This window comes from Sturnus vulgaris, chromosome 1 (assembly GCF_052056855.1).
Source record: "Sturnus vulgaris isolate bStuVul1 chromosome 1, bStuVul1.hap1, whole genome shotgun sequence".
NCBI classification, from domain to species: Eukaryota; Metazoa; Chordata; class Aves; order Passeriformes; family Sturnidae; genus Sturnus; species Sturnus vulgaris.
Window position 1 is genome coordinate 138,265,981 of NC_142243.1, and position 22,409 is coordinate 138,288,389.

The window sequence follows — 22,409 nt, forward strand, 5'->3', positions numbered from 1 at the left end:
GACAGCTGTCCTCTTGGAGGACAACCTTGAAAGTCTATTTCCACAATATAGAAAAGAAATGCCCATAACAGCCTTGAGTACTTTAAACACCTTGGAATTCATGTAAATGTCTTCTCCTGACTTCAAAGTCTTCAGCACATGTGTTGCACTCTAAAAGATGTATGTAAAATCTGATTAAGCACTGAACAACTAAGAAACTCAAATACAGATGCTTGGGCTACTTTTGAGACACGTCTTCGCTTTTCCGTACTAGAAATGGCATTGCTCGTTGTTGTAGACTTTAATAATATTTTTGTTTTGGATTCTTTTATAACTTGTACTTTTCTTTTTACTATTTGAGATCTTCGTTTTTCTACTGTGAAGGTTATCAGCCATCACCTGGGAACAAAATTTCTTGAGTTAGGAAGAACTGTATCTGTGTTTGTGCTCTGCTAATGTCTTCTTACAACAAAATTGAAAACGATCTCCTCCAATACACACCGTTTATAATTCTTGTGAATGTTTTATCAGTAAGATAAATATTTAATTCCTTCAACAGCACGTGAAGTGAGTTCTTGCATGAAAGTTTGGAATGTCTGTCCAGATTTATAAGATCTTTAGAAGTCAAGATCTGGGACTGAAGTATTCTTTAGCTCGAACTCTACTGTTCCAACAGTTAAATTAATTTCTGTAGCAGGCAATTGCTGTTTGAATGTGTTTCTAACTTCTTTGTTCAAGAAAAGTTCAGCATATTGTAAATTAACTTTGTTTTTATACTTGTGTTGTATAAGAACCCTACAATTCATAGTATCAATATCAACCTCAAAGTTTTTCATAGGCAAGTTTAAACTCTACTTGCATTCATGTACTGGAGCAGTATCATTGTGATTAAAACCATCCAAAGTTTCATCTTTGATCATCTTGAGTATTTTTTATTCTGGTTTCATTCTGTAAATGTTTGTCCAATCAGTCAATGTGTCCGTTAAGTTAGTAGGACTTGTATCGGCCTCTCTGTTACTTTCGTGTAAAGCAAATTAAGATAAATGACAAGTTTTGAAGGTCTCTCTGAAATGCTAGAAAGTGAGAGAGAAGAGTTAAGAGTCAAGTTTTAGACAAAAATTGCTTTCAAACCTACCAATTAAGCCCTGTGGTTATCTGGGAAGGATGTCTCCTTATCTCAGAGGAGCTGTTTAGTGTACTCTTCAGTGTGTAAGAGTTTCTCTTACTTTACTAACACCAGTTATTGATTAGTTGTAAAGAGTAAAACTGTTTTCTTTTAGGAAAGCAGGTGGTATTAATTTGCTTCCCCAGAAAATGTTACAGCTTCTTGTGTTTAACAGTGACTTAGTAACATAGCAGGTTGCTTAAATATAAATTAAAAACAGCTTTATTTTAAAAAAATTGAAAACACCTTTTTCCTACTGAAAAATGAAGAATAAGCTGGAATTTGAAGGAGAAAAATTACCATTTCTTTTCCCTCTCATTTTAGGGTACGGTCAATGGTGTGCTGCTAGTGACACCAAATAACATCATGTTTGATCCTCATAAAATGGATCCTCTGGTCCAAGAGAATGGCTGTGAAGAATATGGCATCATGTGTCCAATGGAAGAAGTGATGTCAGCTGCTCTGTATAAGGAAATTGTCGACAGCAAAATTAAGGAGTCATTAAGCATGTAAGATAGAACAGTATTTGTAAAGTTCTGAGTAAATCTGAACTGTAGCCACATTGTTGACTATACAGTATAGGAGGCCAGCATTTTGCATCTTTTTCTTCTTAGGAAAGGACATCAAAGATTGGCTTGGAAAGATCCTGTAGAAAGTTGGCTTTATCTTCAGTTCTCACATCCTATGTATGAGACAGGATAAATCTTCTATATATATGTGGATTCTAATTTCCTCCAATAGTCTCTTGTAAAGCTCTGTGGTGCCACATCATTTCCTCTGACCCTTCCCCACTGTGGCAACAGTTAATAGGTGTTGTTTGGTTCTTCAATAATTTAAAAACTGGTGTTCACAATAAGAAAGTGTAGCTTTGACAATTTTAGGTATAAGTTTTTATTGTTTAGCGTTTTTCATTTGCTTCTCAATCTTGTTGCTCTGACAAATGATATAAACTCATTTTCTAAGATTTGTATATATTATCATGGGCCTTTTATGGCTGGGGGAGGGACTGCATAGTCACCTTTAGGTGTAGTCTTTTTTTGGTTTAAACAGTGAATTTGGATTGGTGAGCTCTAAGCACTGGTGTTTATTGCAGCAGGCATTTAAAATCAACTTTGAAGACCATTATGAGAAATCCTTGTTCAGTTGTCTCTGGTTTTTATGCTTTTACATTGTTATCAGAAAAAGATAAATTCTGCTTTTGAAAAACAAAAAGGATTAAAAAAAAATCATGCCACATTTACCTGTCACAGCCCATAAAGCACAGACATTTACAGACTTCCTTGATTATCTAGCTGCAGGGAAGTGGGCTTCTTTAACCGAGAGAGTGTAAAGCTGTTTGCTTATTATGTAACGCTATACCCTACTTAAAATAGTTGTATTTTTTTAAGATACTCAGTAACTCTTAAAAATACCCTCTTACTGTTCATATAGGTAGTACCTTAGGCACCTCTTTCTTGATAGTCTTAACTATAGGGACACTCAGAAGTAGTAACTTGCCTCACACCATTTTTAAGCTCAGTTTTGTCGTAAACATGGGAGTGCCATCTTGGTATGGCCTTGTTTACTGCCTGATGTCACATGTCTGTTGAAAGGGCAGCTGAAGTACATGTTGCTACAGTAGTACTTTTGGGGCTTTTGATGTAGAATGATGATGCCTTCAGCATGATTTCTTTCTGGAAGTTTATTTTCCAGACTGAGTTTTAAAAAGTTTTTCACAATTCCTATTTCAGTTGATACACAGTGGAAAGAATTAGATGACTCTGTGCTTGGATCATGATACTGTGGTTGCAAAACAAGTATTTTTCTAAGATGTTTAGTTTATTAATGACTTAATAATGCCTCTGATTTTTGTGCTCCTGTAGCACATGCATTTTCTGTTTTGTTTATAGCATGAATGCATATGGAATGAAAAGGTGTCTGCTAATAAAAGGTCACACTCTGCATTCAGAGGCCTGTATGTCCAATTTGATATATCTTTCTTGTCAGCTTTATAAACTAGTGGGTGGAACACTAGCTGCTAGCATTTTCTTCAGTCCCTGCACTTTTCTTCCTTAGCTAAATATGAGGCATATTTGTAAATTTTGGGGAAAACAAAAATCAAATCTTTTAAGTCCATAAACAGAAGGCCTAGTCAGCTAGATCTGACAAGACCCAAGTGTCTTGTGGTGTTTGACACTTAAATCATATTTTCTCACTGTTTGTTTTTTTTTTTTCTCTACATGTTGCACTGTTGTAGTTAATCTTCTTCTACTCTCCCAATTTTGCCAACTGTTAAACCTGCTTAAACTTGGGAAAGCAATCTTATTTTCATTATTCAGACTGATATGGAAAATGGTCATAAACCAAATGGATGCTTTTGTTCTTAAAAGTGAAATTTTGTGCAGTATGGTTTCTATTTATAAGCCACAATCTATGCTGAAACTGGACCAAAAATGTCTGACCGCATAGAGATGTTTTATGGATTTCACGAACCTTACATTGTGCTTGTATAAGAGCACCTATGATGAGTATAATCCTGAAAATTTAAAGAAATGGCCCAGTCTCATAGGTAATGAATTCTAAAGCTGAATCCACATGCTTTGTAAGCAAAATTACTCTGTCAGCTAAAGCTTATTACAAGTTTTATGTTAATGAGTAGATAAGAAAGAGCATATGCTTTTCAAACACTTCGCTGAATTTTAGCAGCATCTCAGTAATGTGATGTAACTGGATATAAAGTTTTGTGAGACTGTGGAGTGAATGTATTGTCCTTCAAAACAGGTTAATGTACAACCTTCTTAAAAGCATTTAGTGCTAGGTAATGGAAGAGTTGGTGTGCTTCTCATAGTGAAAAAGCTGATGTTCAGAACTCTAGTCAAGAGTACATTTCAATATGAGAATTTTTTGTGAAGGCTGTGTATTGCCCAGGTTTTTTTGACAACAGGGAAAAGCTTGAGTTCTGTAGGTCTACTTGAGCATGTTCATGGTACCTTTCTAGTCTTCCTCTTCTAAAAGTCATAGAATTTCTAGTTAGTTTATTTTGAAAAGCAGGTTTAAGCAAGATTATTTCCTCTGAGTAAAATAATTTTTTATGCTTGCTTTTTTTTTTTACACTATCAGCTTCTTCAGTTGTATCAAGTAGTTTGGGATTGATTTTGCCAAACAATGATATCCTCAAAGTTAAGTACTTGCTGAAGACACTAAACACTGTTTCAAGTATTTTCTATAGGCAGAATAGTGAGACATACATTGATGGTTCCTACTGTTCTGCATTTACTGGCTTTGATATCTGAGGTTTGATTTCTGCCATTGATTTCTATGATTTCTGCCATTCACTTTTTATCTGTGAGCTAGGTATCAGCTTCCTTGTAGGGTGGGGACATATCTGTCCCCTCCTAGGACCTCTTGGGGAGACAAAACTTGAAAGACTGGATGATTTTTACCTTTAGAAATTATAGTTGTGTGTAGCTTTTTGTTGGTTTTACTTTGGTTTTTATTTTATTTTTACACTTTAAGTGCCCCTCACAATCTTGTTAGTTTCATAACAGAGTTTCCTGTGTAAGTAATGTCATGAGCTTGGGAAGTCCCAGCTATGTTATGCTGGCAAAAGATCAGCCATGTTTACCATTATGGTATCACATTTTATGCTTGTTATTACTGATTATTACTAATGCTCTAGATTAAGTTGTTATTTAGGGTGTTTAAGAGCTTGAACAAAAAACATAGTGAAGAGCTTGATACTTTAGAGGTACCTGTTATAACAACATTGTTATTTTTCTCAACAGAGATGTAGACCAGCTGTCAATAAGGGAACTTGGCCATTCCAAGAAAGCTGCAAAGAGCAATACAGATGACACGGATTCCAGGGTTCGGGACACAGGCAATGACAGTGCTAGTACTGCCCCAAGAAGCACAGAGGAGTCTCTTTCAGAAGATGTATTCACAGAATCAGAACTCTCTCCAATACGTGAGGAACTTATTTCCTCAGATGAGCTTCGACAAGATAAATCTTCTGGAGCATCATCAGAATCTGTCCAAACAATAAACCAGACTAGTGCTGAATGTTTAACAGTCATTTCAGACTCAAATGAAGCTGCCAGTGACTTAAAGCCCAGTGCCGAAGTGGTTGGAGATGTTAAACAGTTTGGTACCCACTTAAGTTCAGAACATGCTAAAAAGTCTATAAAGGGAGGACAAGAACCTGGTGAAAATACTGCAGATGTCCTCCAGCAGTCTTTACAAAGATCACAGGGTAGTGAGGAGCACAGCAAGGAGACACAAGTGGGCAAGGATCAAGGTTCCTCAGTAGGAAAAAAAGCAGGTAATGAGATGGAAGAGGAATGTCCGGGTTGTGAAGATACCACAGACTCTCGAAAGCAAGAGACATCTAGCAAAAGAAAAGAAATGGGAGAGCCAAGTCAAGACTCAACATCAGAGGCAGAAGTTGAAGAACTCCGCAAGCTCTGGAAGACTCACACTATGCAACAAACAAAACAACAAAGAGAAAACATGCACCAGGATTCCCAAAAAGAAATCAGTCAGAAAGCTGTATCTGCAGGAGATGGGCGGTCAGAAGGTGAGTCAATGGGTATTTATGGATACAGTATTAACCTTCAGATTTGCAATGTATCACCTTCCAGTTTAATGGAAATTTTGGATTTCTTTGTTCTGTACAACATATCTCTCCATGTGCTTGGTTATAGTTCTCAATGACTCAAAGATATTCAAAAGTTAAATTTTACATAAATGATTGGAGAAAGTATTGCTTAGGAAACTGAGAACAGAGATAACTTTGTAATTCTTTGTCATTGAAATGATATTTATGGTCATATTAAATCACAGTATCTTTGTAGGATATTTGAAAGTGTTCTTTAGCAATTAGCTAGCTGTTGCTTAAATTTTGATCCCAGTGCACATGCGTGTGAATGAATTTTAGGGAATTAATTTGATGTTATTTGTAGCATGTGTGCTTTGTGGTCAAGGTTTATGGTGTGAGCAGCAAACACTGGAGTGTTAAGACCTGTGTTTGCTTTCAGAATCTTCTTTCACTTGCATCTTGTCGTACTTTGACTAGAACAAGGTTAAGAATCCAAAAAACTTGGTTCAGGACAAATAAAGTCTAGGTGCTAGGAAACTAGTGCTGTGGATACAGCACTACAAGAGGTAGGTTTTATTTCTTGAGTACCTTGATTCTTCTGCAAAGATCAGATTCTGGGATTATTTGTTGGAAGTTACACTTAAAGTCTGGTAAAGTTTTTATCATATAGAAATATGCTGTGCCTTTAAAAGACTTAAATATGTTTCTGGATGACTTTGATTTTGCTTTCTAAAAAATTGGCAAATTATTTTCTGATGTCTTCTCATTTTACTAATGGAGATAACTGAACTATTTGTTTTAATTGTGCAATATTTGGGGGACTAGAAAAGAATCTATTAGTGTGTGGCAGGCATTAAAGACAAGTGAAGTGCATTTGAAGGTTAAATTCACTATGTTAATGTTGAAATTATATTGAATAGAAGTACATTCTTTGGTTAACAGAAATTTGTCTACACTTCAAAATCTATCTAATAGTTTTGGCTTTATTGGGTTTTTTTGGTTGGTCGGGTTGGTTTTTTTCCCTTCTTTTAATGAGGTAGCTGAATTTTGAAATTTGAAGCAGATGAATACTTGCATCATTCTGTGCTAAGTTTGACTTCTATGCAGTAAATACTAGAAGTAGTTCTTTGGCAAATGTCAGCTAGGAAGCAGTAGTTGCCAGTTGGGACTTTAAAAAAATTCAGGTACTAACTGTTCTTTGGCACAATTGCTGCTCTTTTTACAAATGAGTATTTGTAACTCAGTTGCATTAAATGCTTTAGTTTTGGTTTTCTGTAAGATTGTATCATTGAAGGACTGCAGGTTATTCGCATGTTGTGTGATCTGTGCATTTGTGGAGTAAATATGTATATATATAACCAAAAAAGTTTCTGCATACAATCCTACAGAAGAATGTTGGCTAGAAAACTTATATGCACATAGTGCTGCTGCCTCACTCAAGTTTGATGGGGTAAAGTATGAAGAAAAAAATAAAAGAAGCACAAAATCCTTTTTTGGAGATTTGTACCGATTCAATCCAACTTCAGTAGGAAGTATTACATTTGTTATTCTTGCATGTTGTATTAGCAGAATGCAAATAAACGAGTAAATTATGAAGTTACAGGTTTGGTGGAGCTTCTACAGGCACGATTAAACAGAACCAAGGTAAAAGATCTGTTATAGTCTTGAAAACCATCACACTGAATATGACATCTATTAAGAGTAGGTCACTAAAAACACCAGGTCATTTAAAATTTGAAATATAGCAAACATTTTCAAGTAACCTTTTTCAAAATAAAACTGAAGTAGTCATACTATGAGTTTTTAACTTACCTAGATAGTATTTTTGTCTCTTTTATAGCAGGAACTTAGTTGAATTTTTTCCTCTTTTGTGGCAGTTTTGACAATTTAGGTTTTGAGAACTACTGTTTTTGAACAGAGATCAGATGTTTGAGTTTGGAATTAATGATCTGGATGTTTGTTCTGAATGTTGAACAGGTGATATAATGCAAGTAGATACTTATGAGTAGACTAAGTAAAAAGTAGTAGAATAACTAAAAAGGTCTCATTTGTATCTACTTTTATTTTTTTGTTGCCCAAGCTTCTGTTTTTATAGACACCTTCGTTAACCATTGGACTGAAATAAAGCTGGATGTGGTTGATACTTTGGAGAAATTGTAACAAGCTATAATATTGTGTGTGTATAAACAAGCTAAAATATCATTAATGATAACATGTCAAAATATTTGCTGCTTAGCTGAATATTGGCAGACATTGAAAGGAAAGACAAACATGAGACACACTAACCATTGCTGAAATATTTTCTCATTAATTCTGTATCAAATATACAAGAAGATATTGGAGAATTCACAAAGAAAAGGCATCTGAAATAGTCTTTTTGAAACTTGGGACAGGGCTAAATTGTTTTTTATCTTATCTGTTAGCGGGGAATCTTAATCCCACTTCTCTGAGCTCAGGGAAGTCCTAATCTGCTGCCTCTGAAGGACCAAAATCACAAATAACAAATAATTTGAAGAGTATTTATCTAATACTACCACAGAGTTTGCATGCCAGTCCTATGAAACAGGCTTTTTTGTTTATTTTTGTTTCTTTTTAGTGTGTTGTTTCAATCTGACAATTTTCCTTTGTGCTTACACATTAATAAAATACTTTCAAATAATGCATGTTATTATGGCTAATTTACTATACTGTATGCTGCAGGTGTAAATCTAAAATTAGGAGGCACACATTTAAATAGTTACTAGGAGAAAAATAGTCTTCTGTGGAACAGTGATGTTCTAAACTTCATGGTGAAAATCCCATTGAGAAGACATAGTTGCAATGTTTATAGAGCAAGAAGGTGATGTTTTCTGTGCTTAGTGGATCTGTGTTCTGCATAAACAGTGAAAGAGAACTTCAGCTGTGAAGAAAAGGTGTGTCCTGGGAAGCTGAAACTTACCTATCTTACCCCATCTCCCATTATTTATATAAAAGTCCTAGATCCCTCAATTGTCTAATATAAAATTAGTTTATGATTTTGTTAAGCTCTTCAGTACATTGTGGACAGCTTACTTTGTCTTTATTAATAGGTTCTTCTGTTATGAAAGAAAAAAGACGGCATCGATCTCACAAGTTTCTGTGTCTCAGGGTTGGAAAACCCATGAGAAAAACATTTGTTTCTCAAGCAAGTGCAACAATGCAACAGTATGCACAAAGGGACAAAAAACATGAGTACTGGTTTGCTGTTCCACAAGAAAGGTAAGAAATAGGTAAACTTTAAAAATCAGCAATTGACAGTAGGTGTTGCAGCTTTTTATTTTTTCGCACCATTCAAAATTTTGCAGTGACTGTATCTCTAAATAATCACAGAAAAGGATCAGCATCTGAGAATGTTGTTGATTGGCTTCTATTATATTTGCCGTTGGAGTACCTAATAACCTTACTGGTATTTTACTGATTTACTTGAGTTACTTGTAAGTATGGAAGTAGTTTGTCATTTTATTATTTAGGCTTTTGTTTGTAGCAAGTAAATAATGAAAGAAAGATTCAAGTGCTATCTGGTGGAGTAAGTTCTGTAGCAAAACCTGTGCTTCCCATTATTTGGAAACTTCCTAAAACTCCTTTCTGAGTTCAGAAGAGCCAGCTGAGCTTCTTTTGTCTTATCTTTGTGTATGGAACATAATCTTTCCATGAATCAACTTAAGCATGTCTACTGGAAAAATACCTAAATTTGTTGAACTCATTCAAAGACATAAGATGTTCATTCTCACTCACTGGTACAATCTTGTATACTGAAATGATCTTTACTACTAGGAAATGCTGAATTCTTTTCAACTCAAAAGTGTTTTTTAGGAGTTTTAGGATTGTTGTCAAAGGGTTTTAGGATCCTTGTAAAAGAGTTGGGGAAAAGAAAGAAACAAAAAACTATCAGTTATCATCTGGTATAAATCCCTACCCACAATGCTCAAGTCACTTTTCCATCTTTTCTTTTGAGCTGAATGGCATAGAATGTCCAGTTGGGGCACTGCAGTTGAGGACAGATATGGATCAATTGGAGAGTCCAGAGGAAAACAGCAAGACTATTTAATGCCTAGCAAGTGTAACATATAAAGAAAATTAGAAGTAAGTGGGGTTCTTTAATTTAAAGGTGAAAAGGTTGATTACAGACAAAATTACTTTATACTGAAGTTAGATGCTACAAGAAACGCAGGAGGTTTTTTTTTTGTCATAGCCACTGTGGACTGAAATTGCATCCAAGTATTATACTCATCCAGGAGGTAGAATTGAGTCCATGGTAGTGCATCACTAACCTGCTTTTAAACATCACTCCTGCAACCTCTTAAGTGGTAGAGGAGATGCAAAGTTTTGAGTCAAAGATCTGTCCCACTAATTCTGCTGCTGTTAATCCTGTCTGGGCCAGGAGTTCTCTTGCAGTTACAATCAAATCTGCTTGTTGTAGTAGTATCATATTTAATTTGAAAACCGATAAATGTTTCATATATGGCAATGATATCTAGATTAGTTGTTTAAAATTATTACTGTCTCTTTGGTTCATTTTCTAATGTAGCAAGCACTTTGCTTCAGCATAAAGCAGAATTGCTCACCTGTTTTGGAAGAAATGGTTCTTATTTTGCAGTCTGTACTGATCTCCTTGGAAATTATTTCAGGTGTGAAGGGTCTCTAACTGAATGGGACAGTGTGCTATCAGTATCAGTTCTTTATTCATTCAACGTGTGTCCTATATTTTTTGTAAAGAAAAAGCTATGTCCTCATAGTGGGGTGTTTTATTATCTTATTTTGGTGTTAACCTTGCTGAGTGCTAGTCTGCATAGGTGAAAGTACTTAGTGCCAATCCAGTGGTCTTTGTCACCGAACAGTAAGAGGGAAAAGTAGGTATCTGACAAACCAGCTTTATTTCAGTGCTCTTAGTCTCAAATGAGCCAGTCTGGGAAGGAGTGTCTTAGAGTTCCTTAAGCATCAAGTTTCATGTACTTTTATAACTGTGTTAAGTCCCAATTTTAACTTTTCAAGAACTTTGAGTTATGTATAATTATAGCAAACTTTCATACTTGTATGACAACTTAAAACTGATGTCTCATTCAGTCCATGAGGAGTCTGCAGCTTCTTGTTTGGACTTCTGTGATAAAGTTTACCTAACCTTACGCACCCAGAATGTTTTGTTCTTTCCTACTGCCACAGAAAGATTTGCCCTCCCTTTTTTTTTTCATTTTATCATTGCTATTCACAAACCTAAACCTTAACAAGGGTGACTTGAGATAACTGACCCTATTCAGAGGCAGTTACTACATACCTGTGTGCAGCATTCTTTTAGGTGGAAGCACATGAAAAATACAACTACACTTCTGAGAAAGTTTGCAGTTCTGTATTTCTTGCTGTCTTCAAGTGTTCAATTTTTCAAAGATTATTAAGGAAGGGAGAAAAAAAGGCTGAAATATTATTCATGCTAATACAGGGCACAGATATAGCAAATATCTCAGAAGTAAGACATGAGGTGTATTCAAACTCTTGTAACCAGAGCCATGAAGCTCTAGCTCTGAATCTCTCTTCCGTGATCAAGAGATACTACTGGGTGCATTGCAAGTCCTTTTCCTGAATGCTCTGTCTGTGCACCTGCAGTAAATACAGGATAGACTGACATCTGTTAGGATTGCAAATAACTTCCTCCTGTGAATTTGGGTGATTTTGCTCTTCTAAACTGTAGAACAGTGCCATTTGTGGCACATAACCTAAAAGGAGGTAACTTTGAATCTTGGTACTTGTGATAGTTAGAATAGTCTGTAGTTGATGGTTGTATGATTTATACATATATGTGCATGCTTCCAGCCATATTTCCCCACATCTGAAGTGGGGGGGGACTCTACATCTGCAGTACTTCCCACAATTTGTATGATTCTGATTATATCTTGGAAGTACTCAGCTATTCTTCAGGAGTGGGGAAAACAGACGTGCAGATATTTTTTGAATTCTAACTTTGGTTTTAAGTAACTCTTTCTAAATAATTCCAAGTCTTAAATGTTTTATTTTGGGAGTTACCTCACTTTTAAGCAGAGGTATCCAATTGGTCAGAAGTGGTTGAAAGACAGTGCTTGTATATGAAATCACTGCTAATCCACTGCCAACTTGTTTCCTGACTTTTTCTCCAGAGTCAGATTCATATATTTAAAAATAAAAAAAAATAGCTATTTTTTTAAAATGTGTCTCTAATATTTAGTAAATTATGAAATAGTATTTTTATTTTAAACTTAAATACCTAATATTATTAGACACAACTGTAAAGATCACAAACTCACCTTATTTTTCTTTTCTTTGTTGTAACTTGACTTTTCTAGGACAGATCATTTGTATGTCTTCTTTATCCAGTGGAGTCCAGAGATATATGCAGAAGATACTGGGGAGTCTCTTCGGGAACCTGGATTTATAGTGGTAAAAAAGAAGGAAGAGCCTGAAACTACTGAAGAATCAAGTACTGAAGATGCTGCTAAAGAATGGGAGGTAAGGAAGAACAGTATCAAAGATTTTTTTTAATACATTCTTAAGAATATATTAAAATGTTATGAACTATTTTCCAAGGGGAAAAACAAAGCACTTTCTTAGTCTGATTATCATGGTCATGGCTGTTCAGTTTATGCCATCCTAATGCTTTGCTCTAACATCAGATCAGGGTAACATCTCACAATTCCAAATCATTTTTATGTGGAGCAAATTGTAACTTAAAACTCTTGGGGAAAGAAATGTGAGTACAGCAACCAAGTTTGAATTTTGGTGAAGCAGACTTAATTTTCAGTCTCATAAACTGACAGTTTTCTGTTATTTATTATTCCTGTATCTAGAGTGTTCAGTAGTCATTGGTAAGACCCTTAAAAAAGGGATGGGACAACAAAAGCAGAAAAGAACAGCTATTAATGACATACTTTTTTCAATAATTTACTAATTAATTTTTCAGTTGAAACTTATTCATGCATTGAAATGCTGTTAAGTGGAACTATTGCTTTTTTTAATAATAACTGCATTTCTCTCATGTGACTCTGTGTCCACTGTGTTTCTATGGACACATCTTTACACGTCTACATGGTTTTGTTTTGTAATGTACATGCAGTTACAGCACTTCTAGTCTTGTACATTCAAGTGTTGGTCAAAAGTTTGATGATTCTTGTCGTATATATATTGTAGAAGCATCCCATCAGCACTGTTCAATTTGATTCTTTGGACAGCAATTGCCATCTCTGACTGTAAGATTTCTTTTGGTTTTCTTCCCCCTACCCTGCAGTCGAACATGTTGAAATTAAGGAAGTCTACACTGTTTTATGTAGAGCATAAAAGAAATTTTGAAGAACTGCAATAGTCTAATTACAGATAATAGTTTTCTGCTTAGCTCCAAAACTTAGAACCACAGAACTCTGAATTCAGAGTTGAAATGTAGCTAGTTTAAGTATTAGGCTGTGGTTGCAAAACATTCTCTGCAACTGAGTGGTATTGCATGAAGCATTTTTGCTTTGAGACATTGAAATTAGCACCATAAAAGCACGTCTCTAACTTTTGTATTTTCAGCATATGTATTGCTTGAGTTTTTACCAGCAGTGTATTTTGGTGTTAACTCTTGCTCAAAGCCTTTATAAGTATTTGGAGTTTTAAAATTTGTCCTTTTAGAGCATGGAGATCAGTGACTAGTGATCTGTATTATGGTTTAAAGCACAGTTTAGCTCTCTTTTAGTGAGCTCTTCAGTAATTATGCACCTTAATATAACTATGGAATAATTTTCACAGAATATAATGAAAATATTTTTTTCATGATGGAATGTGGTAGATTTTAGAAGCTATTTCTGAAAGTAGTTGAGGCAATACATTTTTTGCAAGTACTAAAATCTGTAAGTTATTTACCACAGAATGAAGCCACACCTTAAGCCTGTGTTTAGGTCTTTTCTGGAAACAGTTATAGGAAACATCTTAAAAATATTATTTCTATGTGTTATGTGAAATTGTCAAACTTGGTTCTCTTAATATTATCAAATAATTTCTGGATTTACATGTTAATGTGATTAGTGAGATGGATAAGGATATAAAAAAATGTTATGCAAGTACAAGGAATATGCTAATGTGGTCTTTTGTGCATTTTAATTTGAATAATGTGACTTCCTATGACTTTTAGCACAAATCTCAAAGCTCTTAAACTTTCTAATCAGAAATGTTTGACAGTACTGGATGGTTTGAGCTGTCTTTACATAAAACTGTATTTTAGTAGCTTTTAACGTGTATGCTAGAAAATATGAGTAAATGCAGGGAATTTTAGCCCTTGTTATGGCCGTCATACTCATTATTTCCACTGAATTTCAGCCATTATTTTCAATCATATACTTCCTTCAATACAACAAGCTTTTCTTCTGTCAGTTTTTGCTCCAGGTGCAATCTGAAATAGCAGGTGAACAGTATAATTGAAGGCTGTTTCTGGGTATTTGGCTGAAAAACAGGCTGCCTTTTTCAGATGACAAAGATGGGATATCTCTGGGGAAGTGAAATGGAAATATATGACAAAGTACTGTTGATCTACCAAAGGATGTAGGTTATGGAATGGAGTAGTAGTCTTTTCCAAAAATATGTTCTCCCTGCTGTCATTGTGTACAGTATCTTAAAACTAGAAGATTAGGGAAGATGATTAATGGGTAACCCAGATGTGGCTCTCTGAAACAGCTTTTGTTTCTTTGCTAGTTCTGTTAATACATTCAGGAGCAGCTTTCTAACTTTGAGAAACCCTATGTTTTAGTGGGGAAGAAGTAATATGCAAAGGCAAAGATCAGTAACATGAAACAAGTAGTAGGTGTTGGTTTATTAAGTTTGAGTGAATAGGACCCAACTCTTACTCGAACTTCAGTTTTTGTCTGCTTGCTTCTACCTTGATCAAATACTGCATTGTGCATAGTGTCAGGGAAAAGTCCAGCAAATCCTTTAGCTTTCTCTTTTTATGTGTTGAACCTTTGATAGGTAACTGACTTACTAGAAATACCTGTGAATCTACTGCTTTACTGTCAGTAAAGGTGACTAATTCATAGAGTTTGCAACAATCTGTCTGAGACACCTTGTAGCTGCTGTTGCTGATGTTGCTTAGTATCTTCCAGAGAGGCCCCTTCCTGTGTCATTTGAAAAGCTTTATAAAAGGATACTTTTTCATTTAAGATCAGCCCATGCTAAAGACTTGTCTCTGGTAGCCACTAGAAATGACTAGGCAATAACTTTATTTAATATGCTATCTAAGAAATGAAACGGTGATGCTAAGTTCTCAGTTGTGTTATACCCATCCATTTTTCTCAAGTGTCTCCTTTATTTTGTACTTTAGTGAATGGGCTTACACCAAGGAAGAGGGTGTTTTGAGTTGTGTGGGATTGGGGTTTTTTTGATTTCTTTTTTTGTTTGGTTTTTTGGGGGTTTTTTTGTTTTGTTTTTTGTGGTTTTTTTTGGCTTTGTTTTGGGGTTGTTTTGGTGCTGGTTTTTTTTACCATCTGTACTGAGCTATAAGGTGTATTTATCATGGTATTTTTTTACTTGATCTAAGTTCAAGTGCTAATGGCTTTCTGTATCTGTTAGCACAAATGATGTATACTGTTATGTGTTAATAAACTTCTTCTCCTAAGCATATTCTATACTTGCATCTAAACATGGCAAGACTTGACAGCAAGCTGATGCCTTCTGTTGTGCAGTGTCTCAGAAGCAATTTCCATTGGTACTTATGGTCTAATCTTGTTTCCTTTTTAAGTTCAAGTTATGTGTATAGTAGTATATCCTATTTAAACGTGAAATCTGTTAAGGAAACATTTGAATTGCTCAGCATTGGAGTAATTCTTGTTTAAAGCGTTTATTCTTCCTTTCCCTTCCCTGTCATTTGATCTCATTGCCATTATTCAAGATTGAGTCATACTTAATGTCCATATAAATCTAAATGCTCATTCACAAGATATTTGAAAACAGGATATTTCTTGTCTTAGGACCCACAAATTGGTCTTAAAATAGTTGGAAGCTTATCAGTTTTATTTTTTTCATTAACTTGTTAATTGTGGAGGAAATACCGAAAATTAGTTTGATTTAAAACTATCTAGAAGTTAATTTCCAAAATAAAGTTTGAGTTGATACATTAATGCAAATATTTTTTTCGTAGACATGATAGGTCATGTTCTGGACTTGCATTTCATAGTAATTACCTTTGTCTTTGCCTACTGAATGTCTGTAGAAAACACAGATACAATGCTTCTGAAAAGCAGTAGCTCACTTGTTCCAACTGAATTTCAGTTAGAACTTAAGATGTGGTTTGAAAATACCTACTAGATAAAACCATTAATTGCAATAGAAGTTCTGTCATCTTGAAATGTTGTTTGACTTGGACACTCAGCAATCTACCATTCTCCAGAAGCTGTAACTTCTGGAGTGTATCAGAATTCTATTTCTGTGTATTTATGGAAATGTGAAAGTCACAAACAGTGATTGTCTCCTGGTTAGGTAAGCACCTATGTCCAATATTCCAATCTTGAAACCTTTTTCAGATGTTAAGTTCTTTATTAGATCTGGACTGGAGCCTACATTTCTATATTAAACTGGATATTGCAGTTTCAGAATGCACTGCTGTCTTTAGTTTTTGCATTCTTAATCATATTCCTTCTATAAACTTGCTTCTGTTCTCTACTGTGTATTTCAGTGCTTGGATGCTGGTGCAACATCTGCTTGTTGTGTCTTACAATTTAAAATGTGATATGAACATAATGCTGTATGACAAGCTGGATAATACTGGATCAGCAGAGAGTAGAGGAAGCCTGAAACTTGTAGGCTTTAGGATGTGTAAAGATGTACCATGCTAACAGTCTTCAGAATAAGAATTTTTTCCAATATGTTTCTGGAAAGGCTGTCTCTAAGATAATGAATTGGTTATACAAGCTAGATGGTTATTTGGTTTTCATATTGTGTATTGTCAGTTAAGAGATTGGATGTGTCACTATGCATGTGTTGCTGTGCATTACCACAGAATGTTTAATAGGCTTTGCTTTTGTACTGGAGGATGAGTCTCTTCAATTCTAGCAGTCATGTGCTATAGTAGAAATGTTTCTGTTAATTTGTTGTGGTTGAAGAATAAGACTTTGTCTATGCAATCCAATGCTCTTTGTAGAGATTGGTAACTTTCATTCTTGATTTTGCAATTAACTTGAATGATATCGTACTGTCTCTCAACTTCATGCATTAGGGTGTTTCTTGTTGTGCTGTTCTACTTAATCTATTTCAAATCTATTTATAACTTGTAAGTGGAAATTCAGAGATTTTGATGGCTTGGAAATGTCTTGTAGTAGGAATTGTGAATGTGCAATTGTAATTGATGACTATTTCAGGTATCTAATAGAGGGAACTGGGATGGCCCCTCTGCTAAGAGTTAAAGCAGAGCCATTCAACTAAAAAGCTTGTGCTTTTGAGATTCTTAATGACTTTCAGCATACCTTTGAAAATCCTCAGGAAAACTTTGTGATGGAAAAATACTTCTGTTTTTCCCCACTCCCTTTCCCTAAGTTGTTGACAGGAAACAAAGGATGACTTCTCAAATTAGACTTCCTTTCTTATGGAAACTTTCTCAGCCAACTAGGAAATTGTGCCAATCCATGTTGTATTGATACTACAGGAGATAGCTTTTTATAATGTTTCTTGTACCTGTGAAAGGAAAAGGGATCAGACCTCACTTAGCTGTAATGCCAGGTTAGCTTCACCTGCAACAGTTTTTACTTAGACTCACTTGTTCTAGAAGACATAGTAGTAATTTTGTTGGGAAGCTAGTACCTATTTTAGTATTTTAACTGCATTCTAACTTTATTTACAACTTGCTGTTGATTCCACATGAATAAGTGTCAAGTTCAGGAGTAATGAACTGAGTAATTATGCCTCCCTGCCTGTCCTGTTATCCCTCTAGGCTAACCTCGGTCTCTTAAGAGGGATGGAGCACAGGAAATATACCGTCTACTGATGTAACCTCAGTCAAAAGGCATGAATATTAAATGTAGGGATTGTAGAATTCAGTGTCACGGCTTTGCTGTTGCTGCAGTTGGTATCAGGGTGTTGTTGGTGACTATGTGAAACAAAATAGTTCCATCTTATCCAGCTGCAAAAACCTTTTCTCACACCTGAAGTCTGGTTTTCCTACTAAAGTTGAGGGTTACTATGCTTACTGTCCTGTTTGTGTTATAACTTGAAATCTGGTATGGCAAAAGGTCTAAACCAGGTAATTGGTTTGGAGTAGAAATAAGATATTCTGTAAGTTGTACCTTTATTTGTTGTCACTCCTTTTTCTCTGCTACTACTTCAGTATTTTTTTGAGACAGATTAATTTATTAGAAGAAACGACATTGTGAGGTAAAATTACTGAAAGGATTATGCACATTGATTGTGTAGAGATCTTTATCTTGGTTGTAAATTGACAATGACAATAACAATATTTTTCAGTGTAATTAGATACATTTTCTGTTGCTCCATTGTGTATTTAAGAAATAGGTAGATGCTCTGTGTTTGCTGCTGTTCTGCACAGATGTCATATGTGAGCTGGTGCTCCTCACTAGAATTTTTTATTAAGAGCACTGATGGCAAGGCCTACATTAATTGCAACAAGATATGAGATTCTGATCCTAGTTAACAGAGCAGTACTGCAATCCCCAAATGCATGAAAAAATAAAAGGGCAATTTATTATCTTTAAGTGTTGCTGTTGGGGTCACGTTTCTCATGTGGGCTTCTTTCTGTGGCTGGGGTGGAGATCTGTCACAGGTGACAAGTTTTACAACTTTGCTGAGTGTGCTGTGTCTTGATGCTGCTCAGGTTCTCCTGCCCTCCCTCTGCAGCAGATGCTCCCAGCTGAGGGCAGTTGCCAGCTCATGGGGGCAGCTGCTGCTCCAGGACTGAACAGCAAAACACTGTCAAGGCATCTCTTAACATTACTTGTGCATTCATCCCCATTTAACTTTGCAGCTCTAATTAAGTGAAAAAGTCAGTTGTCAGCTCGAACAGAACTTTATTGCTCTCTTTTCTTTTGAGCAAGTTTTCAAAATTCTTTTGAGAAGCTCTGGGAAAAGTAATTTTTATTCAGAGAGAAGCTTGAAACTTTTAAGCGAATTGTTAGAATTGTTTAAGTTTAAATGTTGCAGGACAAAAGAGGATTCAGTTTGTCAGATTCTTTTCTTCCTTCCCAGCTTTGGAGAAACAACGTGTTGGCTCTTGTTAGGGAGGAATTTTTCCCTGCCCTTCAGGGAAAAAAAAACCCAAAACTGATAAAGTAGGCTGAGGAAGAGTTAGTTGTATCACTAGCTTTTGCTTTCTGTCTTAAAGGTTTTGTTTCCAGAAAAGGTTTGAAATACTGTTGCTGCATATTCTCCATTCCTTTAAGATTCCCCAGTCTTAGCAGACAAGGGGGTGACGTCTGTACCTTGTGTTACATTTTTATATTGATGGTAATTTTTGTTTGAAACAGTTTTAAGGGTGTCTGGTTTTTGTTCTTGTTTCAACCCTCAATATTAGTTCACTTACTTGAAAATAAATCCCAACAAAAAACTCAAACACATAAATAGGCATATGGCTTATTATTGTAATTGTACACCATTTGAGTATATATTTAGTCAAATCATAGTTGCATATTTGAATTTCTTAAATCCCAGCTTCATGTTCCAATGATAAAAACGTTTTTACTTGCCACCTTAATAGTTCTGATAAGTTAGAACATTTTTACTTTTAGAGATACCAGCTCCCAATAAAAGGTTTTACTGGAAAAAAAAAATTTATCTATCACAATGTTAGACACTAGTGCAAGGTGAGGTGTTCCAATAAGTCGTTTGCAGTAAAATACAAGTTTTGATCCTGGTTTTCTCTGCTTGGTTGTCTTGGCTTTTATATCACAGTGCAAGAGACTGAGTGAACAATGATTAAATATTCAGTTGCTGCCCTTCACACTTTCATTAAACTGCGTGAAAGTTTAATACTTTCACACAGGACTTGGAGCATGGGTGATATGGGGATTTTTTTGGTGATTGTTGTTTGTTTTAGAGGATGTTGAGGGGGAAGGGAGGTGTTTAATTTTGGGTGTGGGTTAGAAAGACTGCAAGTGCTACTACAAGGAGATTCTTACAGGGTTGTCATGCTTTTTACTATTGCGCATGCCTGTTTAAATAAACATCCTTTATTAAGGGGAAAAAATAATCATGATTCCAAAATACTTTCTTACTGAGACTAGCATTTAACCCATACAGCAAATTTAGCTTGTAGACAAAAGAATTCATTTTCTTGTAGCTTACAAACTGGAAAGGCTGCAAGGCTAACAGTTTGCAAGTGCTTTAAACCACCCCCCTCCTTTTTTTTTTTTTTTTTTTTTTTTTTTTTTTTTTTTTTTTTTTAGTATTTTAAATCTTCACTGACCACTCTTCTGTTTCTGGACTCTAAGAAATGACTGACAGGGTTTATGTAAGGTTGTCAGCATAAGGAAGACAAACTATTAGTTTAATATTGAATGCAAACACTTTACCATTAGAAATTGTTTATGAGCAATTACCTTGTAACAGAATACTGCAAGCAGTTCTTGGGGATTATTTTTGTGTTCATCAATATTGTGTATGAACAATTAAGTTCTGTATCTTTAAATATTTTCGCCTTTTGACAAACTAGTGCTCTGCAGCCGCCCTTGAGCACAGGAAGCCTTCCTCCTTGTGTATCGTCATCATTTGCGATACATCCCCCTGCTGAACACTCGCTCATTTGCTCCCTGCCTTGTCAGTCAAATGCGAGCGTCCAGCAAACTATCCTGTCACGGCGCTGTGGGGATCTGCCTGTGCCTGGAACTGACAGCAGGTACAGAGAATGCTTTCTAACAGCCTTCAACCGTGTTTTTTGTTTCATTTCTTTTTTTAGTCTCATTTTGTTTTTAAAGGGAAATGTCTCGTCTCTGGTATGGGAAGAAGGGAAGAAAGCACCAGCCAGTTAATCGTAAATGCACTCTGGTAATTTTCAGTGTAGTATGTTCATGTCTGTTATTGCGGTCTTTAAATGTTATGGTGCAGAGACAGTTTCTGGAAGTTTAAATTTTGAATGTGTAAACAGGATGTCACAAATTTTCATTATCTTTAAAACATAACCTAATTACTGAGACTCCATTGGCATTAGATAAGAGAAAGTACTTTGAGCATTAAGGGGTTCAGCAGTTTTAAGGTGGGTTTTTTTCCTTTCTTTTCCCTTGGAGTAATGCATTTTTTAACAAAAAAAATGTGCTTTATAGCAAAGCACCAAGAACAAGAGTTTGCATGGGCATACAAGTGTAAATTTCCAGACTTACCATTGCCTTCTCAGAAGTCAGTCAACCCTTTAAAGGTTGCTAATACTTCTAAATTCATAGATGTGAGTCTACTGTAGTCCCATTCTCATGTTTATAGTGAAGGGGAGGAAGCAAAAATACTGGTTTTGCAGTTTTAGATATATGAAAGGAACTGGGTTTTTTTTCAGTGTTGTTTTCCCCAAGAAGACTTTTTGTGGTACTGTTTAATATGTAGTAGTATCTAAAGGAAAAAGTTTTCAGTGAGACTTGCAAAACATCTTTGGGATAGGGAAGAAGTGATCTTGACAATATACTGTGCTTTTACCCGCTGTTCAATTTGGAAGATAGTTTTCATTTAGACTCTCCTTGTGACAGGAGGGTCTAATTCTTAAGAATTACATCTTAGCCGGTTTTCAAACATACTACTTTCAAGGTGATGTTGAGTTGAGGCTTTATTTTTTATTTGTTAACAGGTTTTAGTCTTTATCTCTTATGTATTGTTTTTATTTTTAGCCAGGATACTTGCAAAATATGAAATTGACTTGCTGCAACAAATGGTTCTGTAAAACGTGTGATCCTAAATAATAACACATTTTTGAAGTAGTAGGCCCTTAACTTTCCTCTGTGGTAGTGGAGTAGAATGGAGATACATTACCTAAATGAACGGAAAGGTTATTCTAGCATACCCTGTAGCAGTGTAAAAACTATCTGAAGTTCAGTTTACAAAGAATGTGTTTTTTATCCTGTGTCTAGATGCATAGATAAATAGATATAACTTGCACAGATATTTTAAAAAGTAGTAGTATCCCTTGTTATAATAGTTTCCCTTAGGACCAATACTGAACTTTAGCCAGAGTCTAACTATGTTATAAAAACAATACTTATCAACTTTTAAAGACAGTTTAACTAAAGAAGACTCTGTGAGAATAAGGATCAACTTTGCTATGAGAGAGGTAGAGAACAGATTATTTTAACATGTAAAAGTCAAATTGGAAAAAGAAAGTACAGAAGTATCTACGGATGGGGATATTTTTCAAATGTTGCTATGTTGATAAGACAAGCTCTATTCGAAGTTGGGGTGTTTTCTTCAATGAATGTTCATAAACCTAAAGTGCAAGTGTAATCTTTTTACAGAAAGGAAGGAGTATTGGTATAATTATGTTACGCAAAACCAGTGGAAAGAATATTAAGCAGACTGGCAGCATATAAAGTTTACAGGTTTCTGACTGAATCTCATTTAATGTTTGTTCCGAATTTCAAGGAAGGCTCATCTGACAGGAAATAAAAATTGCTGGGCTAAATTAAGTGATACAATAAAACAAAAACACTAGATTGAAGCAACTAAGTTTACCTAGATTATTTACATGAAAGGCTTTTGTTACTTTCC

At 35.3% G+C, this 22,409-nt stretch overlaps 1 protein-coding gene across 23 annotated transcripts in view; it reads left to right on the forward strand.

Annotated features, from left to right (window-relative positions):
- Window positions 1–22,409, forward strand: part of OXR1 (oxidation resistance 1) — a 258,863-nt gene that overhangs the window by 214,032 nt on the left and 22,422 nt on the right. For 21 of the 23 annotated variants that reach the window (XM_088178110.1, XM_088178148.1, XM_088178190.1 and 18 more), the window contains 4 exons: window positions 1,469–1,653; window positions 4,909–5,699; window positions 8,789–8,957; window positions 12,050–12,212. In XM_088178110.1, coding sequence (XP_088034236.1) covers window positions 1,469–1,653; window positions 4,909–5,699; window positions 8,789–8,957; window positions 12,050–12,212 — 1,308 coding nt within the window. Of the gene's footprint in view, window positions 1–1,468; window positions 1,654–4,908; window positions 5,700–8,788; window positions 8,958–12,049; window positions 12,213–20,641; window positions 20,712–22,409 lie in introns of those variants that run through there. The other 2 variants (XM_014879335.2, XM_088178219.1) reach the window with 1 other exon arrangement.